The following is a 16,435-nucleotide window of genomic DNA, read 5'->3' as shown; positions in this document are numbered from 1 at the left end:
AACAAAAACAACTTAAAGCTGCAATGATTCAATGGGTAGATTAACAGACTTTTCTGAGCTTTTTAAGAAATTTTCTTCTACTGGTAATAAAAGCAGTGATGAGCCCTCAGGCTTGTAGCATTGCAGCTGTCATTTCTACCTGTTTCTACCTGTTCATACAGTTCAATCAATGTGGCGATAGCTTTGTAGTCTCTTTCGACTGGTTTTCAACTTTGTGCTGTCAGCTTTATGTTCAAACTTAAACACTAAGAGAATGATCACATGTATGTCCTCTTTACCATAGGGAGTGTTGGCATGTGGGACTGCAGCCTTATCTTATGTAACAGTGTATTTCAGGGAGTGTTACAGAGTAATGTGAAAATAATGTAACGAGTGGTGTAACTAATCAATTTTTCCACGGAAAAATCAAGTAATGCAAGACTGCTAACGAGTAGTGTGCAGTGTTTTTGAGTAACGACCCCAACACTGGTGGCTTCTGATTATGTTCACGTTATCTGGCTTAGGTTATTCTGCCTGTTAGGTGTTATTCACCAAAAAAGGGTCTAATGGGTCTGTGTAATGCAGTCCATTAAATTTCCAAAGCTAATTTTTAAAAGCATTTTATATCCCACATCTTTACATTAGTGTGAACTGGTCTAGAGTCTTCTTCTACACTGTCTTTCCTGGCGCAATGCGTTGTTTCTTGGAAACAATATGAAATACTAATGTCTCATGCAATCAACATTTTAGTCAGGCTTTGCCACACACACTATATGATGGGAACCATTTCAGAGGCTTTACATTATGTCAACAGACAGCTGAGTGTTTTTTTTCCCCACTTCATTTATCATGTAAAAACTTCTGACTAACAACAGGGGGAGGCTTGGGCTGGAAGTGGTGGGGGAGGAAGTGATGGTGATACTGTGGCTACTTATACATGAACTTCTTCCTGGACTTGAGGTTTGGGTTTTTCCATGCATCCAGTGATGCACGGACACACCTTTAGCATTACCCCTGTCAATGTTGCATAAATTATATGTTTCTGTTTCTTTCATCTCTTTGTGTGTGATAAGCCCTGGTGACTGATACACCAATAGGATTGTCTTTGTGCGTTCCTTCCATTCAGGCTCAGATTGGTTTAATGTTTGAAGGCACGTAGTGATAGGAAATAACTTGGTTCCAATGCTAAACCTAAAGTAACAAGCCTGACAAGAAAAAAATGGGACAAGACAAACTGGCCTGAGTCAGAGACAAACTGCCCCAAACCCACAAACTACCTCAAAACTGAGTGACAGCTGCTCCCTCACCTGAAGCCAAGAAACCAACAGACGCCCGCAGCCGCTGAGTCCATCCCCAAAAACCTGCAACCCTCTAATCAGCTTTATAACCTCTCTGGCCTGGAGTACCAGGCTATGGAAAAATCCATTAAGGAGTCTCTCACTGCTGGTATCATTCGTCCCTCCTCTTCTCCTGTTGGAGGGTTCTTTTTTGTTAAAAACAAAGGACAAGACCCTCTGTCCTTGCATTGACTATGGGGGTCTCAACCAAATAACTGTTAAAAATAAAAACAATTTAGAAAGACATGGAGAAAGTCAAAGCTGTCCTTCACTGGCCCACACCCAACCCTTGGCAACTGCTGCAGCACTTCCTGGGCTTCATATTGCCATTGACTGTATCTGGGGTACCCTCTTCAGAAGGTCACACAGTCACCTTCTAGGGTACCAGCCGCCGCTGCTCCCTACTCAGGAGAAGGAAATTGCCGTACCTTCAGTTCAACATTGTCTGTGCCATGTTTGCCACCTATAGTGGCAGACCAAGGAGGCCCCTTTCCAAACGACAGAGCAGAACTGGTGCATGGCTAATAAAAGGAGGACCCCACAGCCAGAAGGTTTGGCTATCCTCTAAAGATATCCCTTTAAAGGTCATGACTCATAAACTTGCTCCTAGATACTTTGGTCCTTTTGTCATTGATAAAATCATTAACCTTTCCATCTCAAGCCTTTCGTGAGGGTGCATCCCATTTTCCATGTGTCTCAGCTAAAACCTGTAACTGTCAGCTCTCTGTGCCCTCCAGCCATTCTCCCACCTCCCACCTTGTTCATGGATAACAAACCGGCATTTTCTGTCTGGCAGGTTCTGGATGTGCGCCGCTGGGGACGGGGCCTCACAGAGTTCTACCAGCAGCATCCAGACAAGCCTGGTAGGCCACCTGGGGGCATCCGTTAAGACTTGATAAAACCCATCTTCAGACTGCCACCTGCCCGCCTGCTCTCCATCGCTCAGCCACACTGTCTCATTCTCCTCAGATTCTGGCCAGCCCGTCATCATACCCCTCACGCAGTATACTCTCCAAACTTGAAGTAAGACTTCCTATTCCCAGACATTGCATGTGCTCCACCTGCCTGATATCAGTCGTACTAACTCGCTCTCTCCTTCTCCTCCAGACTCTCCTGGATAACCAGCTCTATTGTTCTCCAGCCTCAGTTCCCTGTCTTAGTTTACCCGTCACTGTAGATCAACTCACTTTCACCCAGTCAGTTGTTTTGTCTGCTTCTTTGGTCCAGCAAAAACATGAGATTCTGTTAAAGAAAGAAAAACCCACAATGACCACTGAAATAACTTGAAACTGACAAAAGTAATAATAAATAAAAATTTACTGGAAACTAACTAATGAAAATCAGACATTATTTTTGAATTGTGGTTTTACAGAATTAATTAAAAAACAAACTAATGAAACTGGCCTGGACAAAAATGATGGTACCTCTAGAAAAGACTGAAAAAAGTTGACCTTAGGGACACGTTAAACTAAGATGTGTACTGTAATTAGCAGGTGGCTTCTAACTCGTAATCAGCCAGTCTCCCTGTTTCAGGGGTGAAAAGCAGTCACTGTGCTGTTTGGTATCATTGTGCGTACCACTCTGAACATGAACCACAGAAAACTGAGAGAGGAGAAAGGAGAGAGCTGTCTCAGGAGATGAGAAAGACATTTATTGACAGGCATGTTCAAGGTAAAGTCTATAAGACCACCTCTAACAGCTTGATGTTCCTGTGACTACAGTTGCACATAAGGTCCCAGAGTTGTTGTTTGAGGTAAAATATCACACAGCTAATATACTATTAATGTGTCTTTTCATTTATGACCACCCAGCAAAAAAGTATCAAAAAGGTGTTCCACTTACAAACAGCCAGGCTCTGTGGTATGGATAGACTCAGTCTAAGAATTCGCTGGATGTGTATGTAATAGCTCATCTTATTAGTCACTCTAGTAACTCAGCTTTCAATGTTATTACCATGGCATATAACATGTGAAATCTAACATGTTTTTGAGTTGAGTAGAATATTAGTCAGAAACCTCAATAGTCATAAAAGAATGTCCAGTTATAGTTCTGACCATAATAATGCTAATCACAGAAAGTGACAGTATTCTCAGTGGTTTATATTTATTATTTTAGCATTTATTATTCCTGGCTCTTACTCAGCCATTTGTTTTTGAATTGATGTGGTGAATAAAGTCACTAAGGCTCATATGCAGCCCATTAAGATCCACTGAGACCTGGTGATTATGTGTTCTAGAACTTGTACTTCGAGGGAAGTTGTGCCACTTAAGTATTCCACTGCCAGGAGGCTGAGGGGAAGCAGTATTTTTAGATTCTGAATAGGTTTCGGAACTCCTAATTAAGAAGCTGCTTAAAGATTTTTGAAAAAGTGGGAGAAGTACAGCAGATGTACCACAGCAGTTAACAGTTAACCATTTGAATGCGTAGTTCCCCCTATGTTTGCACATGCCAACGTCCTACCACAATGTTTGACCAGAAATGAGATTCTTTATTTTCTGTGCTTTGCAGCGAACCCTTCCTCTCATATCACTTCTCATTTCTCGACTCTTTGTTCTGTTATCTTAGTTCCTTCCTGTGGATCTAGTGGACACCCTGCTTTGCTCCTGGATGTTCTTTCAGTTTGTTTTTCTGCAGCTCTCAGTATAAGACAGTCTTTTACTGTGAATGCTCCCAAGCAGATGCTGATCTTGAGCACCAGTATTTGAAACTGGCTGGTTATACTGTATGGACTATGAGCTAGCAGACTTGTTATGCATTGTTACCTACAAGATGCTGCTACAACATACCAGCAGCTCCATTATTGGATGTACCAAGTAAATAACTACTAACAGCCCATCAAAGAAGCATGTCTGTGAGACAGAACCACACAGTCTGTGGATGCAGTCTATCCTAACAGAGCATGCTAGAGGTAAATGTGCACACATTTGATTAGTGGCACCTGTGATGCTGTACTTTTGTACTTTTACTGCACTGAGTCCTGTAAGTCCAGACACACAAAATTAGCATGATAAAACAGACTAATGAAATGTTACAATGTCACTCACTAAAACTGGCACACGAGTTATATTATTTATCAGATAATTTCATTAAAAATATTGCCAAAAGGCACCATCACCACAAATATGATCAAAAGGCAGATAGCTCTTAGTTACACAATCGCACAGTGTTTTTGTGATTGTTTCTTTTGAGGTTGCAGCTTGGTGATAATTAAACATGTTTACAGCATCAGCTTCCAATTATGGCTTCTTCTAGCTTAAAGGAAACACACACACACACACACACACACACACACACACACACACACACACACACACACACACACACACACACACACACACACACACGCTCTTGGACCGCCAAAATGAGAGGGTGTGTTTGGCAGATGACATGAGGAAAGTGAGGCAACTAATGTGTAGTGTAGCTCAACTTGCGTGTCCGAACTCGTTTGCATGCTTCACGCCATCAAATGTATTGGGAGAGTGCAGCTCTGAAGTGATATAAACTTGATCACTGATACGCTGTTGTGGCAGTACGGGGGGGGGGGGGGGGGGGGGGGGGGGGGGGGTTGGAAAGCAGCCAATCCACCAGCCCTGTCTCCTCCACTCTATCCTGCTAAAATGTATCTAATTCAAAGACTTCCTGACATCTTCACCGCAGTCATTGCTGAAGGGAAAATGGGCAGATGGTTGAACCGGGTCACTTGCCTATAGGTCTGGTTTGCTGATGTACAGGACATGGCAGGGAAAGCATTTTTCCTCCATATGCCATGTTGCAACTAGAATTAAAATCCATCCATTTACTTCTGCTTATCCAGGCTGGGTTGTGGGGGGAGCAGCCTAAGCAGAGAGGCCCAGACCTCCTTCTTGCCAGTCATCTTCTCCAGCTCAGACCGGGGGGGGGGGGGGGGGGGGGGGGGGGGCACTGAAGTGTTCCCAGGCCAGCCAAGAGATAAAATCTCTCCAGTGTGTCCTGGGTTGACCTCACGGCCTCTTCCTGGTAGGACATGCCCAGAACGCCTCACCCAGGAGGCAACCATGTCAGATGCCCGAATCGCCTCAGCTGGCTCCCTTCGATGTGGAGGTGTAAGGGCTCTGCTCTGAGCCCCTCCCGAATGACTAAACTCCTCATCCTCTCTCTAAGAAGGAGTCCAGCCACCCTTCAGAGAAAGCTCATTTCTGCCATTTGTATCCACAATGTCGTTCTTTCGGTCACTACCCAAAGCTCACGAGGGATGTACAGTATTAAACATTTTAAAAAGAGATAAATAATCTAATCATAAAGGGTAATTGATAAAGTTGTACTGATTATTGAATGGCTCATTCTTGACATCCTTTCATTTCCACTTTGTCTGCATCACTTGCTGTATTTATGCTTTTTCTACATTACACATTGTTCATTGCTTGAATGAACATTAACAGCCGGTTTCCCAGTCATGGATTAAGCATGGTCCTAGACTAAAAGGAAAAAGTCAATGAAGACCACAATAGGAAAAAGTATTTAGTCTAGGATTAGACATAATCCCTGTATGGGAATCTGGGCCTAAAGGTTCACATTTCAAGTTAGACTAGTATTTGAACTCTCCACCTACTGAAAGAGGAGGACCTTTTGACATCAACATACTTTTACTTTGGAGGTTTGTGGTCAGATAGCCACCACTTTTTAAATATAAATAACTCCTCAAAATATCTTTAAATGCTTAAAGGTTCTTGTTTTTACAGACTGCAGGACTTTCACATTGTCTCTGAGAATGATCTCTCCGCCTTAGCTATCCCTCTTTTGCCCAGTGCTACAGAAAGCTACGAAAGAACTAGTTAGCTAGCTAAGTAATTATAAATGAAAAAAAAAAAATGTAGTTACAGCAGGTCTGACATAGTTTTGTGGTCAGTAAACACACTTAAGTCCTCTACACTGAATCTGCATTAGTTCCTTTGTTGTTGTAACATAGCACGAAGCTCCTGGTGAACAGTTTTTGTGCTGATGTTGATGCCAGAGCAGGTTTGGATCTCAGCAGAATGTTAGTGCCTCAGCACCTGGTGACCCCACTCTGTAACTTTTATGTGGTCTGCCACTTTATGGCTGAGTTGCTGTGGTTCCTAAATGCTTCCACTTACAGTTAATCACGGAAGAAATTTTACAAACTGATGTCACGAAACAAAGTTTCTTAGGAAGAGGACCCAGATGAAGGACTTGCAGACAAACAGGTAATTAAAAAAAAACTCTTAATTAGGTTGAGTGAAGAAATCCATAAACAAAGGGCACCAAATCTAGGAGAAAGATGAATAGAGATGAAAAACTAACAAGGTGATCATTTATAAACTGAGACACAACAAAACTGAAAATAAACTACAGCTCTAACCACAACGGTCTTACTTCCAAAGAGTACCAAAACTAAGAAAACTAAAGACTAAACTGAGAATATAATCAAGGAAATAAACCAGGAAATATCTGCTACAAAAAAAACCCAATACAAAACGTACAAATCTAAACTTGATTAAAAATTATGCAAAACTAAGAACAATGAAACCCATTCCAGATACAAAACCGTCAGAGCGCAGGCCCCAAACCCCCAGGTCCGTGCGAGAACAAGGCTCGGATTGAGACCAGAAACAAAGACGGAGCCCCTCTGGAGGCCAGACAGGAGGCCAGCAGCAAACTTACTTCCCTCCGGGTTAAGACAAAGAGTCTGCATTACTTTACTTAGCCGTCCATACATTTTTCTGTTATTCATTTGATAAACAAAATTCGAGTTTGTTTAAAATTTTATTAGCTATTTATTTATTTATTAGTATTTATTTAAAGTTCAGAGAGCAACAAGCTGGTGAAGCAATCAGAATATTTTAGGTGAACTGAATGTAAGGAAACCAAAAACCTATAAGTAATAAAGCAGTCTATAATAAAACGCTGAGAGTAAATTAGGAACTGACGCGAGACTAAAATAAAATACTCTAACTCTGTAATCGGCCTGTATTAGATTTAGACTGTAACCTGATAGCGCATTGGTAATTCACATACACATGTACAAGGTAACAATGATAAGGTGTAACATATATATAAATATATATATGCCAGGGAATATTTTATATATAAATTTCGATGCAAACACATTGTTGAGTGTTTTTGAGCAGTGCACCGTGTGCCCAGTACAGCCCTTCACAAAGGGAGCCCGGGCACTGAGAGCGGGGGAGGAGATCAGCGTTACTGAACAGGGACGGACTCTGCATTCTAAGCAGATAACAGGGAGACGCTGTCCGCACGGCCCGGGTTCACTGTGTCCATCGTACTGCTCCTGCCCCCAGAGTGACTGCAGGAAACCTCCATAAGAAACGCAGATCGATCAGAATCTCTGAGGTGGCTTGGTCGACCTTGCCTTGAAATGAGTCAGTACCGGAAACTGAGTGAATCCGCCAAAGTAAGGCATGCTCTTTTTGCTTGGTCATAACTTTGCAGTGCATTGGTAATGCCGGAGTATGTTCACATGAAAATGTAAATTATAATATAGGGGTCTTTTTTCTTTTTTAGTTTATAGTCGATTAAAAGAAATGAACTGTAGTCTGAGACTACAATATTTCCCTTCAATATGTCAGCAGACGAAACTAAGAAAAGAATATAAAACAGAAGAAATGACAAAAAAAAATGAAATCTTGAGAGGAGTTATAGTAATCTTCTAAATTATTTTTATTTTATTCATTTTCCGTTTAAAGTTTTTACTCTTAAATCTGTTCAGTTAGTGTCTAAAATGGCTTTGTTGGTTTGTTTCAGTTTAGTGGGCCTGTTTCTTTTTTAGATTCAATTCACTGTTAGATTTAATTCTTTTGATTATTAAAATAGAGAGCCTGTTTGTCAGGAGCAAGATTAAAAAAAAAAAAATGCTAACTAGGTGTTACAGCACTTTGTGAAGGCTGTAACACCTAGTTAGCATTAGTCACACTCACGCAAAGCCTCGAAGTCGTTATTTCATAATATCGTCTGTGAGCTGACAAATTTATTCCCTTAGATTAAGGACATTTCCCCCTCTTCTATTTGACTTTAGTTTTGAAGGTACATCAATATTGTTTTTTAAAATTTGTGTTACTAAAATATTTTTCACATCTAGTTTTAGTTTTTAGTACTACCACATGCTATATAGTTTATTATTAACTACACACTGTGCTTTGACAATACTGCACTGTGATTTCAGTCAATTTGAATTCGATGACATGCATAAATGAAACGACAGGGTTAAGGTTAGGTATAGGCCGTTTACATGGACTATCCTTAACCTCACTAAGTCAAAAACACGGCTTCTTAGAAGCGCTTCATGGTAGCCTCCGTGTTTTCTTTTGAAAGGTCTAACCGGAAACTCGGTGTGACCGTGTGTAACCTGACGGTGGTACCTGTCAAACGGCACCGTTCTCCTCAGTATTTCGCAGAAACGCCGGCTGCCGTCATCCTCCTGGGGCAATCGTGCGCTGCTCACTGATCCACCCGTTATATGTGAAATTTATACAGTCAGTCTCTCGGTTCTGAAATGGTATTTTTAAACGTGACCTTGCGTCAGAGGACTGAACACCGGCTCATGTCGTTTTTTTCTCCAACCCTGACGGATTTCTTCGTTTCCGCAGCGCGGAAGGGAGCTGAATGAATTGAAGTCCGTACGTGGATACACGCTGAAGGACCAGAGACGACAGGAGGAATAGACGGCCGCAGCAGCCTGTTACAGTGTACTGGACAACATGGCCTACATACCACACAGCTTAAGGGTCGCGTCTCCAGGACATCTCTGCTATATGAACTCATTAACTGGCGGGCTGTTTATTAACCTTGTACCACAGTAATAAGTAATGATCATTTTTATTCGCAGCTGCAGAACTACTCATAACAAGACAGGTGAATGTGTGTGTGTGTTTGAATCCACGCAGTTCATTTCCTATGCAAAATAAGGATACGACCAACAGGGAAATGGACTTTGCATGCTGGATGTTTGTCTGACCTTTGGCAACGCTCTGAGGTCTAAGAGGAAACCAAAATGAAAAAAATTTAACCAAGCAAGTGGCCTAAGCACTTTGGATTTTGCACCTTCCCTGGCACCATTACTCTCTCAGTGCACTGCTAGACTGTACACTAGTTCTGCTCTTTGGATTAGCCTACAGCTCACGAGGACTAAAGGTGCAAACAGAGGGTGCTGAAAAGTCTTAGAGCTGGGGCACTCTCTAGATGCCTTATCCACCCGTAAGCAACGGATTGTATGGTTGCGACTGCAAATCGTGATGTGATCAGCAATAAAGTCAACAGCCAAGCAATAAAAAGTGAAGAGCTTATGCAAACAAACTAAGATCCCACTAGAGGTTTTTGGCCGTCAGCAGCATAAATAAGCCGTCTCCATTATGCTGCTGAACTGTGGTCAGCCACTGCCTCTCCTGAGGCACACGGATGTGCCGCCTCGAGTCATAGAAAACTTTATCCTGACCGGCTACCGCTTCCCAAACTACAGCCTGAGGGACTGCTTATTGTCAGCATTTAGGCCCACCAATGAAACAGGCAACTTCTGGACACACTTTCTTCCACTTTTCATCTTTTTCTACTACTTTGTGGAGGTTTTTGGTTGGGAAGGTGCACCTGATGGCGGCGACCCTTTCTTCTATCCATTGTGGAATTACTTTGTTGGGGTGTTCTGTTTACTGATGGCGAGCAGCATGGCTCACCTGCTTAACTCGATGTCTCTCGTGGTGAGGGAGGTTTGCTTCTTTGTGGATTATGGCACCATCAGTGCGTACACAGTTGGCTCATCATTGGCATACTACTACTACATCCACCCTCAGGCAGGAATAGCAGAGACAGGAAGCCAGAACAGCTCCCATATTGATCTGAAATACGAACCTGCAGAGTTGACCTCATCCTATGCAATCCCAGAGTTCAGGGTGTTTTTTGAGACCTGCTACATCCCGTGTGCGTGTGTTGTAGCAATCATTTGTGTTTTATCCTGCTGCAATACTCGGCAGAGGTGGAGGCAGTATCGATATATCATCCGGACGCTGGTTTTTCTCCTTCCATTTCTCATCTCCTCCACGCCGATCTTTTACCGCCTCCTCACCCAGTCGCCTTATTCCACTGTCTCCTCCTCCTTCGCTGCTTCCACCTCCATGCCCAGCTTCTTCTATCGCCACTGCCTCTGGCTGCTGGTCTCAGCCGTCTTCAACATTAGCAAGTTCCCCGAGCGCCTTGCGCCAGGCCGCTTCGACATCTGGGGGCACAGCCACCAGTGGTTCCACTGCTGCACGTTTTTGTCCATCCTGGATGAGCTTCACATGATCAAGGCCGAGGTTAGAGCCATCTTGCTCAGCCCGACTTTGCTGCTGCCCCCCAACTCCCTCTCCCACCTTCCTGGACCTACCATTGCATCCACCTATGGAGTGATGTTCCTCCTCCAGAGCACCATTGTCTCCATCATCATATGGTTCTCCTGGTGCGCCAACTGCATTTACGGATCCCAGAGAGAACAGCTAGGAAAGGAGCACCCCAAGAAACACCTGAAATGTCGCTGATGATAGAGAGAACTCTTTTTTTTGTCATCATTAATAAACACAAGAATACAATGACGCCCTTCAGAGTCCAAGCCTCTCATATGTTCCATCCTTTTTTTGGTGTTTTTAAGCTGTCATAAGGAGAAATTGGGGACAGTGGGAGATAAAAGGATTATATTTTGAGCTCACCACAGGGTGTCTGTCTGGTTGAGTGGATATTGAAAGTCCTTGCCAGTTCTTTTCCCAGAGCTGCTTATGCATGTTCTAACAGGACGTCTGAGCAGTGGGGAAAATATCTACCTCTCGGGGCTATACGCTGGGGGACTGAGGAATGTTGCTGCCTAGAAGAACTAATGTTCCACTGAACATTTGGTTAATGTGGCTTAAACGTTAGTGGGACCAATTACAGAATTTCCTGATGTCTTGTCTGCTATTAGGTCCCTTTTTTCTGTTGCACTTCCCTTTATTTTGACCTTAAACAGACTCTCTTGAAAATCCTTTGCTGTGTTCTCTGCTGAGCCCAGTGTTTCATGTCAAATTAATCCTTTTTATGACCTTTAATAACATACCTTCTCTTTCTCTGACTTGCACGAACATTCAGACGCAAATCTCATTTCCTGTCTATTTCCCAGTAACCCTTGCAGCAGGAAGTGGGGCGGCCTTGCGCACAACAACAGAAATAGCTGAGCGCTCGTATCAGTATTATAGTAAAGCACTTTCAGGAGGCCAGTCATTCTTGCCTTGTCATTAAGAAGCCATGCATCTGTAAGGACACAACAATTTAAAGCAAATAATGATGTCCTGCTGACATGTTATTTTTGGACACTTTTATTTAGATACATGGATATACATATATATATATATATATATATTTGAGGTAGTGTGACTGTATCTGCTGTTTGTGTGGTTTTCATCGCACCAACAACTAGTTCCTCATACATTATACTCACACTGCTGAAAGCAGTGCAGTTTAGAGTTACTTGGATCTCGTGTCCTCAGTATGTCAAACGGTCTGTGGTTCAGAAACATAGCAGAGCAGTGTTCCAGTTTGAAGGCTTGCTTTGTGAACAGGAACAATGTGACTGCGGGACCAGCAGGTGCTGTTAGTGGGGGCTTTTCATGCCGTGTGAGGAACAGCAACCTCCCAGAGTCAAAGCCATAGTTTGCAAAAGTGTTAGTTCGTTTTCATCAGGAGCTGGATTTTGACTTGATGCAGACACCTGGCAGTTTGTATCTCATGTGTTGCACTTTTATTCAAGTCACATAATTATTTAAAAAAAAAAAAAAAAGACTTTAAAAAGTTCCCCAAATTGCTCGATAGCTCGTTCAACATTGTACAACAGAAGTCAAGAAATATCTTGAGCTGAATCAATTTTACTTTTCCATACTAATGTATTCATAACACATTTAACAGATCAACTTATCGCTGTTGGATATGCATCCGCGGTGAATTATTATATTTTTACCTACAGGGTGAGCTCAGAGAAGACACCATCAATTTATTCAGCTCTGAAATGCATGAAGCAAAGTTTAGCGTTGTTGTTTTGTGTTGTTGAATCACATCTTGTCAGTTCTGCTTAAGCCCTTCATTTATTTTTAGCATCGTGATACCCGGACCCAGACTTCACGAGCCCTGTTTGGCTGATTTAAACACCCTCCGTGTACACCGTGTGATTTAAGCTAGATATGGATCGTCCACAGGGAGTGTGAGCGGTCAGTAGTGGATAAAATAAAGCCTCACACCTATGCTGAGAACTGTAACTTTGACTAATATCCCAAATGAACCGTCAGTATCTATATTGTTAAACACAAGTGTGTAATTATGATAATGTGATCCATAGAATTCAGAGATGTTTTAATCAGTGCTGACGACTACCACATAAACAAAGAGGAAATTTGGGTTTTGTTCAGACATAGTATGCACACTTTAAATGGACTGTGATCGACAGTGTTTTTTTTAATGTTTTTAATGTGTTTTCTTTGTCATGTCCTCAGTGATATTGTCCTGTCTTGAATTTTTTAATCTTGATGACATGGTGGTATTGGTGAGAAAAATTCTGTACTAAAATCTGCACACATACCTGCCTGCTTATACTTGCACACAAGAAAATGATTAGAAGCGGAAGCTGAGTCGTTTATTCTAAGTGACGCTGGAACGAGTAACGAGGGAACGTGTCGAGTGGTCGAGATAATCGTGGTGCACTTTAAAGCTTCTTTAAAGCTCCTCAAAATGTTCCTTTAAGGGTCAGCCCTGTGGTACTGTGAAATTTCAATACATTTCAGGTTTAAGTACTGCTGTCTAATGAATGGCCTGAGAGATTCACAAGGTTTTTAAGCAGCTGCTGTTGAAGCAATGTTTTTACCTCAATTCAGCATTCGTATCATCCTGTTGCTGAGAAGAACCATCGCTGGAACAGATTTTTGTCCCAGTTCTAGACTGTGTTTGTCACACTTGAATCTATTAAGCTGTGTTCAGTATGTGAATGTTAGACTTATCAACTACTCTATCGTACCTAGTGAAGCACTCAGGGGTGAAGAAGACTCTAATACATTATTTACACATGCATTTAATTATGAATTACTTCAGGAGGAGGATAATTATAGCACTTGGTGTGGAAACCTTCCTCCATTATGTTGACTGATTAATTAAATTGTGTAATTTTGAGTTTTCAATAAATTACACAGACAACTTTTATTGTTGTGGCTCTTTATTATCTTTACTGTGCATATGTTTTCATAATTAATGCAACCTTAATTCTGTCATTGTCAAGCTGCACTAACAGCAGTGCTGGTAAAGTTTCAGGGTGTTGCATTATTTGGTGCAAAGGGAGTACTTCAGCAAACATTTGGTACAGGTAATGAAGATCACCAGCAGACAGGCTCTAAAAACTTGACTCATGCACTTAAACTGTAGTGATAACAAGTAGCTCTGAAAAGTAATAATAATCAATAGTAAAATTAATAAATTAACAAATAAAGAAAAGAAAAAGACTAACAAGAGGAGCCTATAGAGAGTTTATATAAATGTGTTTGGCACAGCAGTGCATTCAGACCATGAGTCTGCGTGCTAAACCTTTTGAAAAAAAAAAAACTAATAACTTTAAATTTCTTTGGTCTTTTTTAAAATTTACATTCTTTTTATTATAATTATTATTTATTATTATTATTATTATTATTATTATTTCCTTCTTTATTTTATTTTGTTTATTTATTTTTAACTTTCTTTTCTTTTTTTTTTAATTGTAATTTATTTATTCTTCTATAGAATGTACTGCTGAGCCTTTGGGTTGTATTTTGTTCTAAAAAAAATGAAAATTATTAAATATATTTGGAAAAAAAAACTAACCATTCACACCTATGGGCAATTTAGAATCACCAATTAACCTAACCCCAGTAACTGCATGTCTTTGGACTGTGGGAGGAAACCCACGCAGAGACACAAGGAGAACATGCAAACTCCACACAGAGAGGCCCCTGGGCAGATGGTGGGTTCAAACCCAGAACCTTCTTGCTGTGAGGCAACACTGTGAACCACCATGCTGTCCCATCTATATTCTTTTTTGCTTTTTACTTCAATTTTTTTATTTTATCTTTTGTATCAGGTATGTAGCTAAATATCAGCATGTTGTTATTGTAAACATCAGGATATAAATATCCACATATGACCAACGGTCACCTCTTATGAGATGGGGTGGCTCAGGAAGTAGAGAAGGCCACCTAATAATTGGAAGGGTGGCGGTTTGATCCCTGGCTGCTCCAGTCTGCATGCCAAAGTGTCCTTGGGCAAGATACTGAACCCCAAGTTGCAACTGTTGGAGTGTGAATGAGGCATGTTGTGTAAAGTGCTTTGAGTGATCAATATAGAGTAGACAAGCACTATATAAGAACCAGTCCATTTACCATTTATACCTGTGCCTCACAGGTGTAAGAGATGACCACGCCCAGATGTATAGTTTCTGGCATCAGCTGAGCTCTGCCTCTGACTGGAGTCTCACACGTCACAGTCAGCCCACTGTTCTGTTTTCTGGTGTGTAATTAGCAGTGGCCCCACACCGCTGCAAACGTGGCTGTAGATGTTCAGACTTGGACTTGGCAAATTTAAGTCAGAGACTCTCAAATAGTTTGAATAATTCAAATGTTTTCAAATGAATCTCCATGCCCTGATTTGCAAGTCCAGCCATTTCAGTGTGAGTTTGTGCTGTAGGTGTAGCCTCCTGGACCCTGCGCTGGGTCATGCACAAGTATCCACACACACAGCTGGCTTTTTTCCAGACTCCACTCCTCCCCCACTGTTTTTCCATCCCTTTGTCTCGGTTTACTGTGACGTCCTCAGCCACAAACAAAATGGTCAAAGAACATGAACCACAGATCATCCTCAAACAGAGCTACTGCTCAATCAGCGGCGCCTTTAAACGGGCAGTTCCCAATAAGAAGAGGCTGACGCATAAAGCCAGCAGAGAGGAAATGTTGCCATGTGGTAAAAGTTAGAGAAAATGTAACAAATTCTATTGTCAATGAAGTCTGATATGCATAAAGAAGGCAAATTCATTGACCAACTGAGAGATGAAAAATATAGTCAGATTACAGTATCAGATGTATGTGAAGAGATTAGTTTTACACCTTTTACCCCTCAGCCTAAAAAGGTTGATGGGGTTTTGCCAGGTTGGCAAACCTTTAGTTTTGTGAAGGCGATGACTCAAGAACGACGTGTCCTAGGATGTTCAAATAGATACAAATGGATCTACTAAAAATCTCAGGTGAGATTAGTTCTCACCGTAATAATGCCAATCACAGAAAGTGGCAATGTTCTCAGTGGTTTATATTTATTATGATTTTATCATTTCTTATTGTTGGTTCTTACTTAGCCATTTGCACCCCATTAGGCTCTACTGAGACCTAATAATCATGTGTTTTAGAACTTGTGCTTCCAGTGTATATGTGCCACTACTGCCTGCAGGCTGAGGGGTAGCACAGTTGACAGTATTTCTATAACTGTTGTGAATAGAGCTCACGCAGTGACATCATCTCATCTTTTTTGTTGTTTCCGTGTACCTACCTCCGTACATAGAGGTAGGTGCATGAAATCTGTGTTAAAGTACTTGAGTTCAGTTTTACTTGTATAGCTCCAAATCGCAGCAGGCGCCTCAAGGCACTTTAAATTGTAACAATTAGAGTGATCGCTGCTGGTTTGTTCACCTCCTGAAACTCAGACATCATCAAAATCACTTGGTGGCAGCTGTTGATGACAGTGGAGCAAGGCTGACAAATTCTGAATCCAGCAGCATTCATATGAATGGGTGTGTGGGTCCAAAATTTTGACTGGTAATGTGGGTGCAGTTTGAAACCCTGATTTATTCCTGAAGTTGATACTAAAGCCTGGTTATAGAACAATCATTCTTAACAACACTGAGAGCGTCAAATTGGTTGCAGTTTTTAACAGATTAAATGTGTTTTTCAGCCCTGAAGTCGTTTCATGTGACCTCCTGTGCTTTCACCCTGATAGGCTGAAGTTAATAAAATATGGCCCTAGCCTGTCAAGTTTGATTATTAGTACTTTTATTGATTGTTGAGCTTCCTCAAGCTGATGATGATGATTTATTCAGATGAAGGCATGAATTT

At 41.5% G+C, this 16,435-nt stretch overlaps 1 protein-coding gene across 1 annotated transcript; it reads left to right on the top strand.

The window, feature by feature from the left end:
- Positions 1–8,650: 8,650 nt before the first annotated feature.
- On the top strand, positions 8,651–13,493 carry paqr9 (progestin and adipoQ receptor family member 9). Its single transcript, XM_030723342.1, has one exon. The coding sequence runs from the start codon at positions 9,680–9,682 to the stop codon at positions 10,835–10,837; it is 1,158 nt and encodes a 385-aa protein (XP_030579202.1). The 5' UTR covers positions 8,651–9,679; the 3' UTR covers positions 10,838–13,493.
- The last annotated feature ends 2,942 nt before the right edge of the window (positions 13,494–16,435 follow it).

This window comes from Archocentrus centrarchus, unplaced genomic scaffold, assembly GCF_007364275.1.
Source record: "Archocentrus centrarchus isolate MPI-CPG fArcCen1 unplaced genomic scaffold, fArcCen1 scaffold_24_ctg1, whole genome shotgun sequence".
In the NCBI taxonomy this organism is placed as follows: Eukaryota; Metazoa; Chordata; class Actinopteri; order Cichliformes; family Cichlidae; genus Archocentrus; species Archocentrus centrarchus.
This window is presented reverse-complemented; position numbering and strand designations above follow the sequence as displayed.